At 36.7% G+C, this 17,056-nt stretch overlaps 1 protein-coding gene across 3 annotated transcripts in view; it reads left to right on the top strand.

Moving 5' to 3' along the window:
• The window catches only part of PIK3C2G (phosphatidylinositol-4-phosphate 3-kinase catalytic subunit type 2 gamma), a 453,317-nt gene that overhangs the window by 299,078 nt on the left and 137,183 nt on the right, over nucleotides 1-17,056 (top strand). For all 3 annotated transcript variants that reach the window (XM_053556309.1, XM_053556307.1, XM_053556308.1), the window contains one exon: nucleotides 1,928-2,097. In XM_053556309.1, the coding sequence (XP_053412284.1) occupies nucleotides 1,928-2,097 (170 nt within the window). The remainder of the gene's footprint in view (nucleotides 1-1,927; nucleotides 2,098-17,056) is intronic.

The raw sequence follows: 17,056 nt of genomic DNA, 5'->3' as shown, positions 1-17,056 counted from the left end.
GTCACATTTGACTATACAAGATGCTCAATGATACTTGTATTCATCTTTTGTTATTGGTATATATTATTACAATTTAAAAAGTTTTTTCCTTTATTAAAATGTGTATATATTTTTGACACCCTCTAGGTAACAATTTTATAAAATGTACTGTTTTATTTGACAGCAAACTTTTTTTTCTCCCAGTGTACTTTATCCTGGCATCTAGCCTGCTGTATACAGTTTTGCAGGTTCTGCCCTATACCAGGGCTCCTGGCTCAGGGGATGAGTGTGGGCAGAGGCCAACCTTGTTCCATTTACCAAGCCATACACTGGTACAGCTGGCTCCACCCAGTGGCAGAGACAGTTGCATGTTAATTTACACAAAAGGAACTTTGGGCTGACATTGGATTTGATTGGAACTGTGCTAAGCACTGAAATTCCCTTTTTCTGAGTCCTAGGCAACCTAGGATAATGGGTCGCCTTAGCTAGCATGGGCCAAGAAAGGAGACCCACTAGTTCATCTGTGCTATACTTCCACAAGATTAAAGTGGAGCAAAATACAAGGTTTTAGAGGCCAAATAATAAAGAATTCAATTAAGTTATCTTGAAATCTGCCTTTTAGCCATTCCAAAATTATGACTTGAGCTTTGCAGAAATTCTTGGGGTTATATATTTTTTCAAATGTTTTATATGCATTTGTTCTTCACCACTACCTTGTGAAAGACATATTTTATTTATCTTCACTTTATAAGTGGAAGAAATCTCACAGACAAATTAAGGACCTTGGCCAGGACCTGGGGCAACCTGGCATATATTCCAGGGGTACAGCCTTCCACTCCAGCAAGGCAGCACCACCATTCTAGGAGAAACATAACCTTGGCTCAACCAATCACTCATAATTATGCCACCAACCCAATAAAAATGATGCATTTTCAGGAGATCATTTTGGAAACAGAGTGTATTTGGTAACAGAGCTCTGTTCATTAGAGAAACATAAGTTTCAGGTGACCTTATGGTAACCTGCTTGTACCTACATAGCCATGCGCTGATATATACAATATGCCAAAACACTTTCAGATATCAACTGGACGATCTGTTGGTAAGAATAAACATAAAATGTTACATATTTCTCAGTATAGATTTTTCTACGTTCCAAAGTTTAAAATATCAAAAAAATAGAGGGCAGTGCCTGTGGCTCAAAGGAGTAGGGTGCCGGCCCCATATACTGGAGGTGGTGGGTTCAAACCCAGCCCTGGCCAAAAATAAATAAATAAACAGTTTTAAAAATTTTGATATTTCGGGCGGCACCTGTGGCTCAGTTGGTAAGGCGCCGGCCCCATATACCTAGGGTGGCGGGTTCAAACCCGGCCCCGGCCAAACTGCAACCAAAAAATAGCTGGGCGTTGTGGTGGGCACCTGTAGTCCCAGCTACTTGGGAGGCTGAGGCAAGAGAATCGCTTAAGCCCAGGAGTTGGAGGTTGCTGTGAGCTGTATGATGCCATGGCACTCTACCGAGGGCCATAAAAGTGAAAACTCTGTCTCTACAAAAAAAAAAAAAAAATTTGATATTTCAAATTTCTCTGCAGATAGGCAATATTGGGCCACATTTTTCTCTCTCCTTTTACTTTGAAAAAAGAATTAATTAAGGCATTAAGAAAAAAAAATCACACCAGGAAACCTCTCTAGTAAACCATTAAAAAATTAGCTCCATCTTAATGAAAGAGATATTTTTCCCAATTTCAATAAAAAACATTCATCTATTAGGCTAAAGATCAGATTATTTAATGTTCTTTTGTAGAATATTAAGAATCAGCCACTTAACTGTGCCCATCTCTCCACTGAGATATAAAAATTGTTCTTAATTATGTAATTTTGCTTTTTGCCATTCCCTCTGATGCTAACACATTTCCTTGTTTTTGTTGTTGTTATTTTTATGTTGCTATTATAGGCCCTGAGGAACTTTTTCTATTCCTGTGCTGGCTGGTGTGTGGTAACCTTCATCTTGGGAGTCTGTGACCGTCACAATGATAATATCATGCTGACAAAGTCAGGCCATATGTTTCATATCGACTTTGGAAAAATTTTAGGTCATGCCCAAACATTTGGAGGGATAAAAAGGTCAGTGCACAAACGTTTATTACAGTAATTAAGCAGTGTTCCAAGCAATATACAATGACTTGCTCCCATCTCTCAAACCACCCTAGATAATATAAATGTGATTATATATCTAACAAAATTGAAAGGAAGATTTTTTAAAATAGATATTTAATGGAACAAAATTGTATCCTCAAATTGTTAGTACACTGAATTGGCCTTCCCCCATGGGATACGAATCTTATTTTCGTCTGAGCTGTTTGAAATAATATTTGTGTTTTCTTATGAGCCTTGAAATGGACAATGAGGCATGAGTTGATGGTCTCAATGCATCTGGTATATTGCCCATAGCACATCACCACACTGATCCTCATATCATAAAATGAGCACACTTCCCATACTGAATTGCCCTTAAAGCATTCCACATACACCTGCCCTTTAGCAAACAAGGAAGATACAAACCCTGACCTCTCTCTAGTACAGATGATAGGGAAACAAGTTAATCCAAAAAAATTATGTGGGAAATGAGAAATTCTCGTAGGAAACTAAAGCAGAGAAATGAGATAGAAAGTGACTGGAGTAGAGATACTATTTTACAAATAGGCCATTTTGCAAAGACCTCTTGGAAGAGAAGATGGAGAGCTGGGTAATGAAAGGCCACCTCATGGAGATCCACAGAAGAGTATCCCAGGAAGGGTGACTGACAAATGTGACAATGTGATGGCTATGAGCATGGAAATAAGAATGACAGGTTCCATAGCGACAAAACATCCGAGGTCTGGAAGGAAAACAGAGAGAAGCAGGCAATCAAAGGTCAGGGTGATGAGTTTGGTGGAAGCCAGACCAAGTAGGACCTGGAGGGATGATGTGGACTGTGGCTTTTACTTTAAGCTCAGAGGGAAACCACTGATGGATTTCAAAACCCTCTCCTAATGTCCTGGAGTAGAGATCAGTGATGAGACTACTACAGGGAGTAAGATGATACCTTAATGGTAATGGTAGAAATAGTTGAAACCTGACAGATTCAAAATATATTCTGAAGGCAGAGCCACACAACCTGCTAATTGATGGGACATTGTCTGTGATTAGTGAACTTGGGGAGGGGTGTGGCAGGTCGGAGACGAGAACATCCAGGGATGACCCCTAGATACTTTTATCTTGGCAAATGGATAAATAATTATACTATTTACTGAAATAGGAAGGATTAGTGTATGAATGGGTTTTGTTTTACTTTATATGAGCTGGAGACAAGGAAATTAGAGTTTGGAGACTAATAGTCCTTATCTTTATTGAGACTTCTTATTAAAGTGGATGGGACCCTACCAAACGCTAATTAACTGTTGCCTAAAAGCAGACCCTCAATAGAAGAAATATTACACTAATGTCTTCTACAAGACAATATGATAGAACTTATACCAAATGGCCATAATCTGGTATTAAAATGCCAACATGAGCTACATAATATGGTTTCATTCTTACAAACCGATACCTTCTATTTTATAGAGGCATGGAAATGAACTAACTCACTTTTTATTACTTTCAATACCTAGCCTTCTTTAAAGAATAACCTCACAAAATAACCACATAGTCATGCAGTCCTGAAACATCCACTGAGTAGAGGAAGACTTAGTCTCACCTAGCTTCTATACACATAGTCAGATGTATTAATAAGCCTCCCCATGATACACAAAGCTAGGTCTAAAAAGACCATGCAATACTCCCATAACAAGCAATAATAACCTTAGGTCATACTCTTTAACATAAGATGCTGCACCCACTGGGAGAACCAAACTTATGTGTTCCAGATACATGTGTTTCTCTCGACTCCTTAAAAACATGGAAGGGAGGGAGATAATTTGTATAACATTTCGTGGTTAACAAAACATTATTAATGTATATTAACTAATTCATTTCATCATACAATTGCCTAAGTTGTTATTCAGCCTCACATAAAAAGTGTATTTTCCAGTTGTATGTAGGTAACGTGAAACTCCCCTTCTAAGTTGCAGATTTAAGCCTTAGCCAAGGATACAGGACTTACTAAAGGAAGTTAATAGGCCGATAGACCAGAAGTAGATACAGTGTGTCTTGGAGTGGATTTTCCCTTAATCCTGGGTTAATCTTAAGGACACAGCAAAGAGGTGGCATTCTCCTTACAAATAGAATCTTGAGAAAGAAACCGATTTCTCGCTGGGTGCTACCCTTATATCCTCATGCTTACATCATCATCCCAGAACATCTCACACTCACTATCTGGGCAATTCTGTTGAAGAAATATTTCAAACTTTGAGCTCTCCCAATTCTTCGATTAAATTGAGTCAGCAAGGCCACATTCTCATTTGGAGTCCACATGCAGGTATCCCTAAACAGTTTTTCTGAATTTAGTTCTCCAAAAATCTGCGCAGCTCATCTCCCTATTTAGAACAATTTTGAGCCCTTCATAAACTAAGGGAGAAAAACTAGAAGGATTTCCCATTCTGTACACAAACAATCCATTCTTTGTTGTTGTTGTTGTTGCAGTTTGGTTGTGGCCGAGTTTGGGTTCAAACCCACAACCCTTGGTATATGGGGCGGGTGCCCACCCCCTGAGCCACAGGTGCCACCCATGAACAATCTGTTCTTACTGGCTTTTATTATGAGATTAGATAAAGAGAATTTAACCTGCAGATTAAATTAAAGGACAATTTGGCCCCAATATTACTTTATCATTCTTGGGAAAAATTGGTTAATCCCTACAATGGAAAAAATGATGGGTGGTGCCTGTGGCTCAAAGGAGTAGGGCACTGGCCCCCTATACCAGAGGTGGCAGGTTCAAACCCAGCCCTGGCAAAAAATGCAAAAAAAAAAAAAAAAATTAGAATTTCCCTGGCTCTCTGAAACCAGTTGGTTTTTCTTTTGAACTATTGCTCAATAATTACCTTCATTTTTTAATTTTCTTCCACAATGATACAAATTAAAGTGGCTCAAAAATAATGCACCCACAATTTTTCACTCAGTTCCCCTACAATAGTAGTTTCTACCTAGTAATTTTTCATTACATAAAAGATATTTTTGTAGCAACAAGCTGTCGATTTTGATTTAATAACTTTTTACAGTAACATTCTCTTATCAAGCAGGAAAAATTTTTAAATGTCTTTATTAGTGATCTTCCTCGCTCTCATTTTTGTTTAATTATTTTATTTTTGACTATATTTGCACAGTATATGGACTTTCACTTTGGTACTGCCCACCTTGTATTAAGTCTTTTTTGTAGCTGTCTTTCCAGTTTATTTTAAAGGCAATATGACCACTGGTTAAGGTCAAGTAACCTGGAGACAGACTATGTGTTTTTATTTTGTTTTTGTTTTTGTGTTTATTCATTTTCATATTTTGAAATGTTACTAGCATTATTTGTGATTGACAGATCATAATTGCTTACCTTTATAAAGTATGATGTGATGTTTTGATATATGTGTATAATGTGGCATAATGGAATCAAATTGATTATCATATCTATTGCTTTGCTTACCTATCACTTCTTCTGATGAGACATTAGAAATTTGTTCTCTTAGTTATTTTTCAATATATAATAGATGACTGTTGACTACCATCAACCTGCTGGGCAATAGATCTGTAAGCCTATTCCTACTGTCGATCTGAAACTTTGTGCCCTTTCATTAACAACTCCCCATTCCTTCCCTCTTCGACCCCTCTCAGCCTGTCCTTACCATCATCCTACTTCCTAGGAGTGGACTTTATTATGAATAGATTCAACACTTAAGTAAAATGATGTGGTACTTGTCTTTTTGTACCTGTTTTATTTTACTTAGCAATGTTGTTATACCCCACATGGCAGGATCTACTCATTTTTAAAGACTAAATCGCATTCTATTGTGTATATGCATATCGTATTTTCTTCATCTATTAATCCACTGATGGCACTTAGGTTGTTTCCATATCTTGGCTACTGTGAATAAGGCTGCAATGAACATGGGTGTGAAAACATTCCAATCTCTGCTCCTTTGAAAATATATTCAGGGATTACTGGGTCGTATGGTAGTTCTATTTTTAATTTCTTGAGGAATCTCCGAACTGTTTTCCATAATGGCTATACTCTTCTGTCAATACCATGTAAGAGTTCCCTTTTCTCCACATCCTCTCCAACACTTAACTTTCATCCTTTTGATAAATGCCATTCTCACAGTTGTTACGTGATGTATTACTTTGCTTTTAATTTGTATTCCCATAATAATTTGTGAGATTGAGAATTATTTCATGTACCTTACCCATTTATACGTCTTCTTTTGAAAAAGTCTGTTTTTGCTCATTTTTTAATTGGGATATTTGTTGCTCTTGAGTTCTCTGAGTTCCTTGTATATTTTAGATATGAACTGCCTATCAGATGTATGGTTTGCAAATATTTTCTCCCTTTCTGTGAACTGTCTCTTCAGTTTGTTAATTGTTTCCTTTACCGTATGGAAGCTTTTTAGTTATACCTTCCATTTGTTTATTTTTGCTTTTGTTGCATATGCTTTTTAGGTCATAAGCAAACATTCATTGCCAACGCCAATGTGGAGCTCTTTATTTATGTACTTATGCTCTTTATTTATGTATTATGTATTTTATATTTGAGTTTTTAATCCATTTTTAGTTGATTTTTGTATATGGTGCAACCTAAAATTCTAATTTCCTTCCTCTGCATGTGGATATACAGTTTTTCCAACACTGTTTATTGAAAAGACTGTCCTTTTCCCATTGTGTGTTCTTGGCACCTTTGTAAAAGTGAATTGCCTCTAAATGCATGAATTTATGTCTGGGTTTTCCATTCAGTTCCATTTTGGTTAATGTGTCCATTTCATGTGAGAGCCATACTGTTTTGATCATAATTACTTTATAATACATGAATGTTTTAAATCAAGAAGTGTGATGCCTCTAATTTTTTTTCTTTTTGCTTAAGGTTCTTTTGGCTGTTCAGGATCTTTTGTGTTTCTGTACAAATAAGTGAAAAAAAATGACATTGGGAGTTTGATAGGGATTACACTGAATCTACAGAACACTTTGAGTAATCTGAACATTCTCACTGTTAATTCTTCCAAGCCATAAACACAGAATATCTTTTCATTTATTTGTGTTTTCTTCAATTTCTTTCATCAGTGTCTTATTTTTACAGTTTTCAGCATATAGATCTTTTATCTTCTTGGTTTAATTTACAACTAAGTACTTATTTTTGTTGCTATTGTAAATGGGATTGTTTTCCTATTTTTTCCAAATATTTTGCTATTAGTATATAGAAATGCCACTGATGTTTGTACATTGATTTTGTATTCTGCAACTTTACTAAATTTGTTTTGTCAGTTTTAATAGACTTTTGGTGGAGTCTTTAGGGTTTTCTCTATATAAGATCAGTTTTTTAGCAAATAGAGACCATTTCACTTATTCCCTTCCTATTAGGATAGGAGGAATTCCAGTATCACATTGAAAAGAGGTGATGAGAATGGGCGTCATTTCTGATCTTAGAGGAAAAGCTTTCAACTTTTCACCACTGAGAATAATGTTAGCTATGGGTTTGTCATAGATGGCCTTTATTGTCCTGAAGTACATTCCATCAATGCCTGATCTATTGAGGAGTTTTTCTCAGGAAAGGATGTTGTATTTTGTCAAAGACTTTTTTTTGCAACTAATGAGATCATCATATGACTTTTATCCTTCATTGTGTTAACATTTATTCACTTAGGCATATCAAACCATCCTGGCACTCAGGGTAAATCCTACTTGATCTTGGTGAATGAGTCTTTTAATACATCCTTGCATTGAGTTTACTAATATTTTGTTGAGGACTTCTGCATGTGTATTCGTTAGGGACATAGGCCTATAATTTTCTCTTCTTGTCTGGTTTTGGTACCTGGGTAATATAGCCCTTGTAATATGAATTTGGAAGTATTTCCTCTACAATTGTCTTGAAGAGTTTGAGAACTGGTATTAGTTCTTTAAATGCATGGCAAAATTCAAGAGTAAAGCTGTTGGTCTTGGGCTTTCCTTTGGTGGGAGACTTTTTATTACTGGTTCAATCTCCTTACTCATTATTGGTCTGTTCAGATTTTCTATTTCTTTTCTTATTTTTTGTTTGTTTGTTTGTTTGAGACTGAGTCTCACGCTATAGCCCTGTGTAGAGTACTATAACATCATACCTCACAACAACCTTTAACTACTGGGCTCAAGTGATTCTCTAGCCTCAGCCCCCCAAGTAGCTGGGACTACAGGCACTTGACACAATGCCCAGCTAATTTTTTTCTACTTTTAGTAGAGACAGCCTTGCTCTTGCTCAGGCTAGTCTTGAACTCCTGAGCCTCAACCTCCCAAAGGGCTAGGATTACAGACATGAGCCACTGTGCCTGGCCTCTATTTCTCTCTGAGTCTACCTTGATATGTTGTATATATCTAGGAATTTTTCTATTTCGTCTAAATTATCCAATTTGCTGGCATATACTGTTTATAGTAGTTTTATGATCCCTTTTGTATCATAGTGGTACCAATTGAATTATCTCCTCTTTTCTGATTCTTTTATTTTGAACAGTCTTTCTTTTGTTCGTGGTTAGTCTAGCAGAGGGTGTTTCTATCTTGTTTATACTTTAAAAAATCAATCTTGTTGATTTTATCTATTATTTTTCTAGTTTTTATTTTATTTATTTCTGGTCTGGTCTTTGTAATTTTCCTTCTGCTAACTTTGAGCTAAGGTTGTTCTTTTTTCCTCCTAGTTCCTTAGGTATAATGTTGGGTTACTTGTGATTTTTCTTCCATTTTGATGGAGGAATTTATTGCCATAAATTTCCTACATAAAACAGCCCTCACTTCATCCCTTAAGTTTTGGTATGTTGTGTTCCCATTTTTGTTTGCTCAAGGTATTTTTTGAATTTCCTTTTTGATTTTTTCTGTGATCCATTGGTTATTTAGGAGCACATTGATTAATTTTCATACCTTTGAGTATTTTATGATTTCAATTCTCACAAATTTGTTAAGTTCTTTTGTGATTTAACATATGCTGTATCCTGGAAATGTTTCACATGCTCTTGAGAAGAATGTGCATCCTGCTGCTATTAGATGTTATGTTCTGTGTTTATCTGTTAGGTCCATTTGGTCAAGTGTAATTTAAGTCCAATGTTTCTCTTTTGATTTTCTGTCTAGATGATCAATCTATTCTTAAATGTGAGGTATGGAGGTTCCCCACTATTATAGTATTACTGCCTATTTCTCACTTCAGATCATTTAATAACTATTTTATGTATTTAAGTGCTCTGATGGCGGATGCATTTGTCTTTACAATGGTTATGTTTTCTTGGTGAATTAATCCATCATTGTTTAATGAACATCCTTGTCTCTTTTTATAGTTTTTTATTTAAAGTCTATTTTGCCTGATATAAAATAGGGGTATAGGTACTTTAGCTCTCTTATTTCCCATTTTTTATGGAGTATCTTTTACTATCTCTTCACTTTCAGCCCATGTTTAAGTTGCCAGTAGGGAGCATGAAATTCGATTTTTTTCAATTATTTTTAATCCATTCATCCATTCTGTATCTTTTTATTGGAGTATTTAATCCATTTAGAGTCAAGATTATTATTGTTAGGTCAGAACCCACTATGGCCTTTTTGTAACTTGTCTTCTGAATCAATCGTTCCTTCTTTCCTCTCTTCCTTCCTTCCTTCCTCCTTTCTCTCATTCTTTCCTTGTCTTCCTTAGTGCTTTGATGTTTTCCTTTGGTGGTATGCGTTGAATCATTTTTTAATTGAATCAATTTTTTAAAATTGTATTTATCATTGACACATAATAATTGTACATGTTTATGGGGTATAGTGTGATGTTTCAATACATGCATATATTGTATAATAATCAAAGCAGGATGGTAAATATTCTCATGCCCTCAAACCTTTATCATTTCTTTGCAGTGATAACTTTCAAAATCCTCTTGTCTAGCTCCCTGGAAATATAAGACACTTTGTGATTATCTGTAGTAATCTTACTGTGAAATAGAACCCAGATATACCAGAACTTATTCTTCCCATGTAACTGTTACTGTAACTTTGTACCTATTAGCCAACTTCCCTTCATCTACCTTTTCTTTTCCTCTTCTCTAGCTTCTGATAATTTTATTTTCTACTTTTAGGACATCAGGATTTTTTTAGACTCCACATATAAGTAAAAAAAAAAAAAAATGCAATATTTGTCTTTCTGTGCCTGGCTTCTTTTTTTTAACATTATGTGCTCCAAGTTCATCCATGTTGCCACAGTGACAGGATCTTGTTTTTTGTGTTTTTTTCTATATATATATATATATATATATATATATATATATATATATATATATATATAGCTAATACTATTTTATTGTGTATCTATGCCACATTTTATTTATCTATTCATCCATGATGAACACTTAGGTTAATTCCATCTCTTGACTATTGTGAATAGTTCTACAATAAATAATGGGATGCAAATATCTCTTCAACATACTGACTTCAATTCCCTTGGATATATAAACTCAATAGTGGAACTGCTGGCTCATATGGGCTTTCTATTTTTAATTTTGGAAGAATCTTCATAATATGGTTGCTATACTAATTGTATACCATAATTGCTATACTAATTTACTCTTATAGGGTATAAGAGCACCCTCTTCTTTGCATCCTTGCCAACATTTATTATTTTTCTGTATTTTTGATAATAGCCATTCTAATGAGGGAGGGTTGGTACCTTATTGTATCTTTGATTTGCACCTCCCTGATGATTTTTGTTATCAAGTATTCTATCATTTATTTGCTTTCCATTTGCATGTCTTTTTTTGAGAAATGTCTGTTCCAGCCTGGAGTCTATTTGTTAATTTGATATTTTGCTACTGAGTCACCTGAGTTCCTTATGTATTCTAAATACTAATCTGTTGTCAAATGCATAGTTTGCAAATACTTTCTCCGATTCTGTAGGTTTTCATTTCACTCCATTGATTGTTTTCTTTGCTGTGAAGAAGATTTTTAGTTTAACATAATTTTATTTGCCTGTTTTTGCTTTTGCTACCTCTGCTTTTGAGATCTTGTCCAAATAATAATTGCCCAGACTAACATCATTCCTCCTGTTTTCTTCTATTAGTTTTATAGCTTGGAGTCTTACACTAGAGTCTTTAATCTAGTGTAATCTTGAGTTGATTTTGTATATGGGGAGAGCTAGGAGTCTAATTTCATTCTTCTACAGTTTTCCCAGCAATGTATATTGAAGAGGCTGTCTTTTTCCCAGTGCGTGCACTTGACATCATAGCTTTTCTCAATAGATTCTATCTACCCTGGGGTATCTCAGACTCACTTTCAAGTTCTGAAATATTACAGATAGTATTCTTGCCTGTAGATAGCTGTTAATTGGATTTCTGTGGGGGAGGGAGTAAGCCAGAGAATTTCTATTTCACCATCATGCTCATGCTACTCCTCCTGTGGTTTCTTTCTTTTTTTTTTTAATCCTGCATTACCATGTGCTCATGATGCGATCTTGAGCAAATGACTCCTTTGTATCACAGTTTGCCCATCTATGAAATCGTTCTTCTGAAGATTAAGTGAATGGATATAGGTAAAGTGCTTAAAAGAATTCCTAACACCAAGTGAGGGCTTTATAAGTGCATGTTGTACTTACTTATAATGTACGTGTCCCAAATGAAGTGACATGAAATGAGATTGCATGTCTTAGTGTCTTAAATTGTTTCTTTTATTTAAAATTATCTAACTTTTTCTATCTTTTAAAACCTATACATTGAAATTCATAAATTGAACCCCTAGTCCTTTAAGTTCTCTGACTTTCAGGCATGCTGACTGACAGACTAGTTTGTACCTTTGCTAGTTTAGATCATAAGGCTTTCTAGCAAGTCAACCCTAATTTCTGATATAATTTCAGACACAAGTAGAGGTATGCTGAACTTGGTCCACATCTTGCAAGAGCCTATCATATACAATCCTTCTCAATTGCACTTTCACTGACATCACATTGGTAGCCTCAAATCAGCCATAGGGGCAGTATTTACACCACAGAAATTAGAAACACAAATCACAGCTTTTTTTGTAAAAAGAAAAAGAGAGGAGGCAGAGGCAAGATGGCTGACTGGAGCCAGCTTTCCTCAGAGTCTCCTGTCCAGAAGGCGAGTTAAAGGACAGAAGTTTAGCCAATGGTTTGGAGCTCAGCCAAGAGAGAAGGTTGAAAAACGCACATCAACCCTGCTGAGGTGAGTTGTGACCCCCAAGGAAACAAAAATAGGTACAAAATCCATTACCAAGTGGACAGGAGTCCCCTCCCCCATGAAAACGGCTTGTAGTACTTCATACAAGCCAGCAGAGTTCAGATGTCCTCCTATTTTATCCCCTGGGAGAGACCCCCTAAAACCTAGAACTTCTTTCCTAGAGGGAACTTACAAATGTGCCATGGCACTCTCCTGACAGGCATAAAACCGTATATATTCTCTATCTTCAATTCGTAACTCCCAGCACTCCCATCCACTCTCACCCTGAGGTCTGGAGGCCTGTTCACAATGGAGTCCAGATTCTTAGGCATTTTCTCGAGATGTGTGGACAAGACGTGGGCTGTTTCTGGTCTGTGCCAATTCTGCAGTGCGGGTGTAAGGGGAAGATGATGAACTGAGGGTACCATATGGGAGAGGGAGAGGTGGTGCCCGAGGCACAGAGCAGCAGCACCACCAGCAGCAGAAATGATAGGGTTCACACCACTGGGGATATTTTAAAGAGACACACCCTACCTCTCTGGGCAACCAGAGGAAGCCAGGCAACTTCTCCGGTGGCAGCCACTGGTGGACCAAATCTGGGATGGAAATACAGGCCCCATGAGTAAAGGGTATGCCTGAGGTGGTACCTATCTGGGCGGGGCTCAGCAGGGCTGGAGACTAGAATATGCATGCACAGAGATGGCATACCCGCAAGGCAGGGCTAAGCCAGAAGGACTGCTTAGTGAACCTAAGAAGCACCTGGCCCTCAGGAGATCATAGCTGAGACAAACACAGGCAGGCAGAGGCTAAAACTTAAAGCTGAGTGTAAGCTCTAACAGCGCCCACCCCAACACAGACTGAAACAGCAGCACAGACTGGGGCTGAGTCGCAGTTTCTGTGAACTCAAACAGCATCTCATCTGCAGGGAAATATAGCCAGGACAGAAGAAAATTCTGCCAAATTTTCTGTTATGTCAGCGACTTAATTGCTGGTATTTCTCCACAGCTTAGACTTCAATCCAGAGTCACTGATTCACTAGGGTAGGACAGACACCAGCTGAAAACAAGACAGAGCCACTTAGCCCCACCACAACAAGCAGGTCCCCAGTTTCTCAGACCATAGTACTGTACAAGTCCTTTGCAAAGCTCTAGGGGAAAAGGTATAGACACCAGTCCCAGCTCTTGGGCAAAGGGTTGGTTAATCGCTACTCCAGGAGCCCCCAACTCAACTTCACCTAATCTGCTCATCTAGCCAAATGGTATAAAATAATCATGGGGTGGAGTCAGTGGAAAAACTCTGGTAACATGAATAACCAGAGTAGATCAACTCCCCCAAGGAATGATATGGTGGACACAACTGAAGATCCCATTCATAAACAGATGGCTGAGATGTCGGAAATCAAATTTGGAATTTGGGTTGCAAATAAGATTAATATAATAAAGGTAAAGTTGGAATTAGAAATTCAAGGAGCATTTCAAAAGTTGTCTCAAGAATTCAATGAATTCAAAGACAAAAATCACCAAAGATTTTGACACATTGAGACAAGAATTTGTAGCCCACAAAGATCTGAGAAATACAGTAGAATCCCTCAGTAACAGAATGGAGCAGGCAGAAGAAAGGATTTCTGACATAGAAGACAAAGCTTTTGAACACTCCCAAACAGTCAAAGAAGAGACAGTGGAAAGCAAAAATGGATCATTCTCTCAGAGACCTCTGGGATAATTTGAAGAAAACTAATATTCACCTGATAGGAATTCCTGAAGGCAATGAGATAGCTTTGAAAGGCAGAGGCTCTTCTTCATGAGATAATGAAGGAGAACTTTCCAGACATGCCAAGAGATTCTGAAATTCAGATAGCAGACAGTTTCAGAACCCCAGCATGACTCAACCCAAAGAAGACAACTCCTGGGCACATTATAATCAACTTCACCAAAGTTAAAATGGAGGAGAAAATTCTGCAAGCAGCCATACATAAGAAAACCATAACCTACAAGGCAAAGAATATTAGAATGACTGCAGATCTCCCTGCTGAAACCTTTCAAGGTAGAAGAGGGTGATCATTGACTTTTAATCTACTAAAACAAAATAACTTTCAACCCAGGATCCTGTATCCAAAAAAACTGAGTTTCATTTATGATGGAGCAATTAAATACTATAATGACATTCACATGTTGAAGAAATTTGCCCTAACTAAACCAGTTATCCAGTATATTCTTAGACCTATCCTCCATAATGAGCAGTGCAATCCTCCACCACAAAAGTAAACTCACTCAGAAGCTTTTGATCAAATTCCAACATCCACAGTGGCCAAAGGATTAAATATGTCCACTGGACTTTTGAAAAACTCAATACTCATAATTCTACCAGGCTTATCAATATTTACAATTAATGTGAATGGCTTAAATTGTCCTCTACAGAGGCACAGGTTGGCTGACTGGATATAAAAACTCAGTCCAGATATCTGCTCCATACGAGAATCTCATGTTAAATTAAAAGATAAATATAGTCTCAGGGTAAAGGGATGGTCATCTATATTTCAGGCAAATGGAAATCAGAAAAAAGCAGGTGTTGCAATTTTATTCTCACATACAATAGGCTTTAAATCAATAAAAGTAAGGAAAGATAAGGATGGTCACTTCATATTTGTTAAGGGTAACACTCAACATGATGGGATTTCAATTATTATCATTTATGCAGCCAACCAGAATTCAGCCAAATTTGTAAGAGAGACTCTAACAGACATGAGGAACTTGATTTCCTCCAGCACCATAATAGTAGGAGTTTTTAACGCTCCTTTGGCAGTGTTGGATAGATCCTCTAATAAGAATCTAAGCAAAGAAATTTTAGACTTAAACTTACCCATTCAACACTTGGATTTAACAGACATCTACTGAACATTTTACCCTAACAAAACTGAATACACATTCTTCTCATCAGCCCATGGAACATACTCCAAAACTAATCATATCTTAGGTCACAAGTCTAACCTCAGCAAATTTAAAAGAATAGAAATTATTTCTTGCATCGTCTTTGGACCATCATGTAATAAAAGTTGAACTCAATAACAACAGGAATCTGCATACTCATACGAAAACATAGAGGCTTAATAACCTTATGCTGAATAAAATAGCTGAGTCAGATATGAGATTAAGAAGGAAATTACCAAATTTTTGGAACAAAACATCAATGAAGACATGAATTATCAGAACCTCTGGGATACCAGAAAGGCGGTCCTAAAAGGGAAATTTGTAGCACTGCAAGCCTTCTTCAAGAGAATGGAAAGAGAGAAAGTTAACAATTTAATGGGACATCTCAAGCAACTAGAAAAGGAAGAACATTCCAATCCCAAACCCAGCAGGAGAAAATAAATAACCAAAATTAGAGCAGAATTAAATGAAATTGAAAACAAAAGGATTATACAACAGATCAATAAATCAAATAGTTGGTTTTTTGAAAAAGTCAATAAAATAGATAAACCTTTGGCTAACCTAACCAGGAAAAAAAGAATAAAATCTCTAATTTCATCAATCAGAAATGGTAAGGATGAAATAGCAACAGAGCCCTCAGAAATTCAAAAAATTTGTAATGAATATTACAAGAAACTCTAGTCTCAGAAATATGAAAATCTGAAGGAAATAGACCAATACTTGGAAGCATGCCCCCTTCCTAGACTTAGCCAGAATGAAGTGGAAATGTTGTATAAGCCTATATCAAGCTCTGAAATAGCATCAACTATACAAAATCTCCTTAAAAAGAAAATCCCAGGACCAGATGGCTTCCCTTCAGAATTCTACCAAACTTTTAAAGAGGAACTAGTATCCATATTACTCAACCTTTTCCAAAATATATAAAAACAAGGAATACTACCAAGCAAATATCACCTTGAACCCCAAGCCAGGAAAAGACCCAACAAGAAAAGAAAATTATACACTAATATCACTAATGAATATTGATGCAAAAATATTCAACAAGATTGGGGTAAACAGAATCCAGCAGCATATCAAACAAATTATACACCATGACCAAATGGGTTTTACCCCATGGTCTCAAGGCCTGTTCAATATATGTAAATCTATAAATATAATACATCACCTAAACAAATTAAAAAACAAAGACCAGGGCAGCACCTGTGTCTCAATGAGTAAGGCTCCAGCCCCATAGATGGAGGTTGGTGGGTTCAAATCTGGACCCAGCCAAACTGCAACAAAAAATAGCTGGGCATTTTGGAAGGCATCTGTAGTCCCTGCTAATCAGGAGGCTGAGGCAAGAGAATTACCTAAGCCCAGGAGTTGGAGGTTGCTGTGAGCTGTGATGCCATAGCACTCTACTGCTCTACTGAGGGCAATAAAGTGAGACTCAGTCTCTAAAAAAAAAAAAAAAGACCATATGATGCTCTCAATTGATGCAGTAAAAGCTTTTGATAATATCCAGCATCCTTTCATGATCAGAACATGTAAGAAAATGGGTATAGAAGGTACATTTATTAAACTGATAGAAGCCATCTACAGCAAACCCACAGCCAATATCATACTGAATGGTGTTAAATTGAAATCATTTCCACTTAGATCAGGAACCAGGCAAGGTTGCCCATTGTCTCCACTGCTTTTTAACATTGTAATGGAAGTCTTAGCCATCAAAATTAGGCTAGAAAAGGCTATCGAGGGTATCCACATAGGGTCAGAAGAGATCAAACTTTTACTCTTCACAGAAGATATAATTGTATATCTTGAAAACACCAGGGATTCTATTACAAAACTCTT

The sequence above is a fragment of the Nycticebus coucang genome, chromosome 12 (assembly GCF_027406575.1).
Source record: "Nycticebus coucang isolate mNycCou1 chromosome 12, mNycCou1.pri, whole genome shotgun sequence".
In the NCBI taxonomy this organism is placed as follows: Eukaryota; Metazoa; Chordata; class Mammalia; order Primates; family Lorisidae; genus Nycticebus; species Nycticebus coucang.
This window is presented reverse-complemented; position numbering and strand designations above follow the sequence as displayed.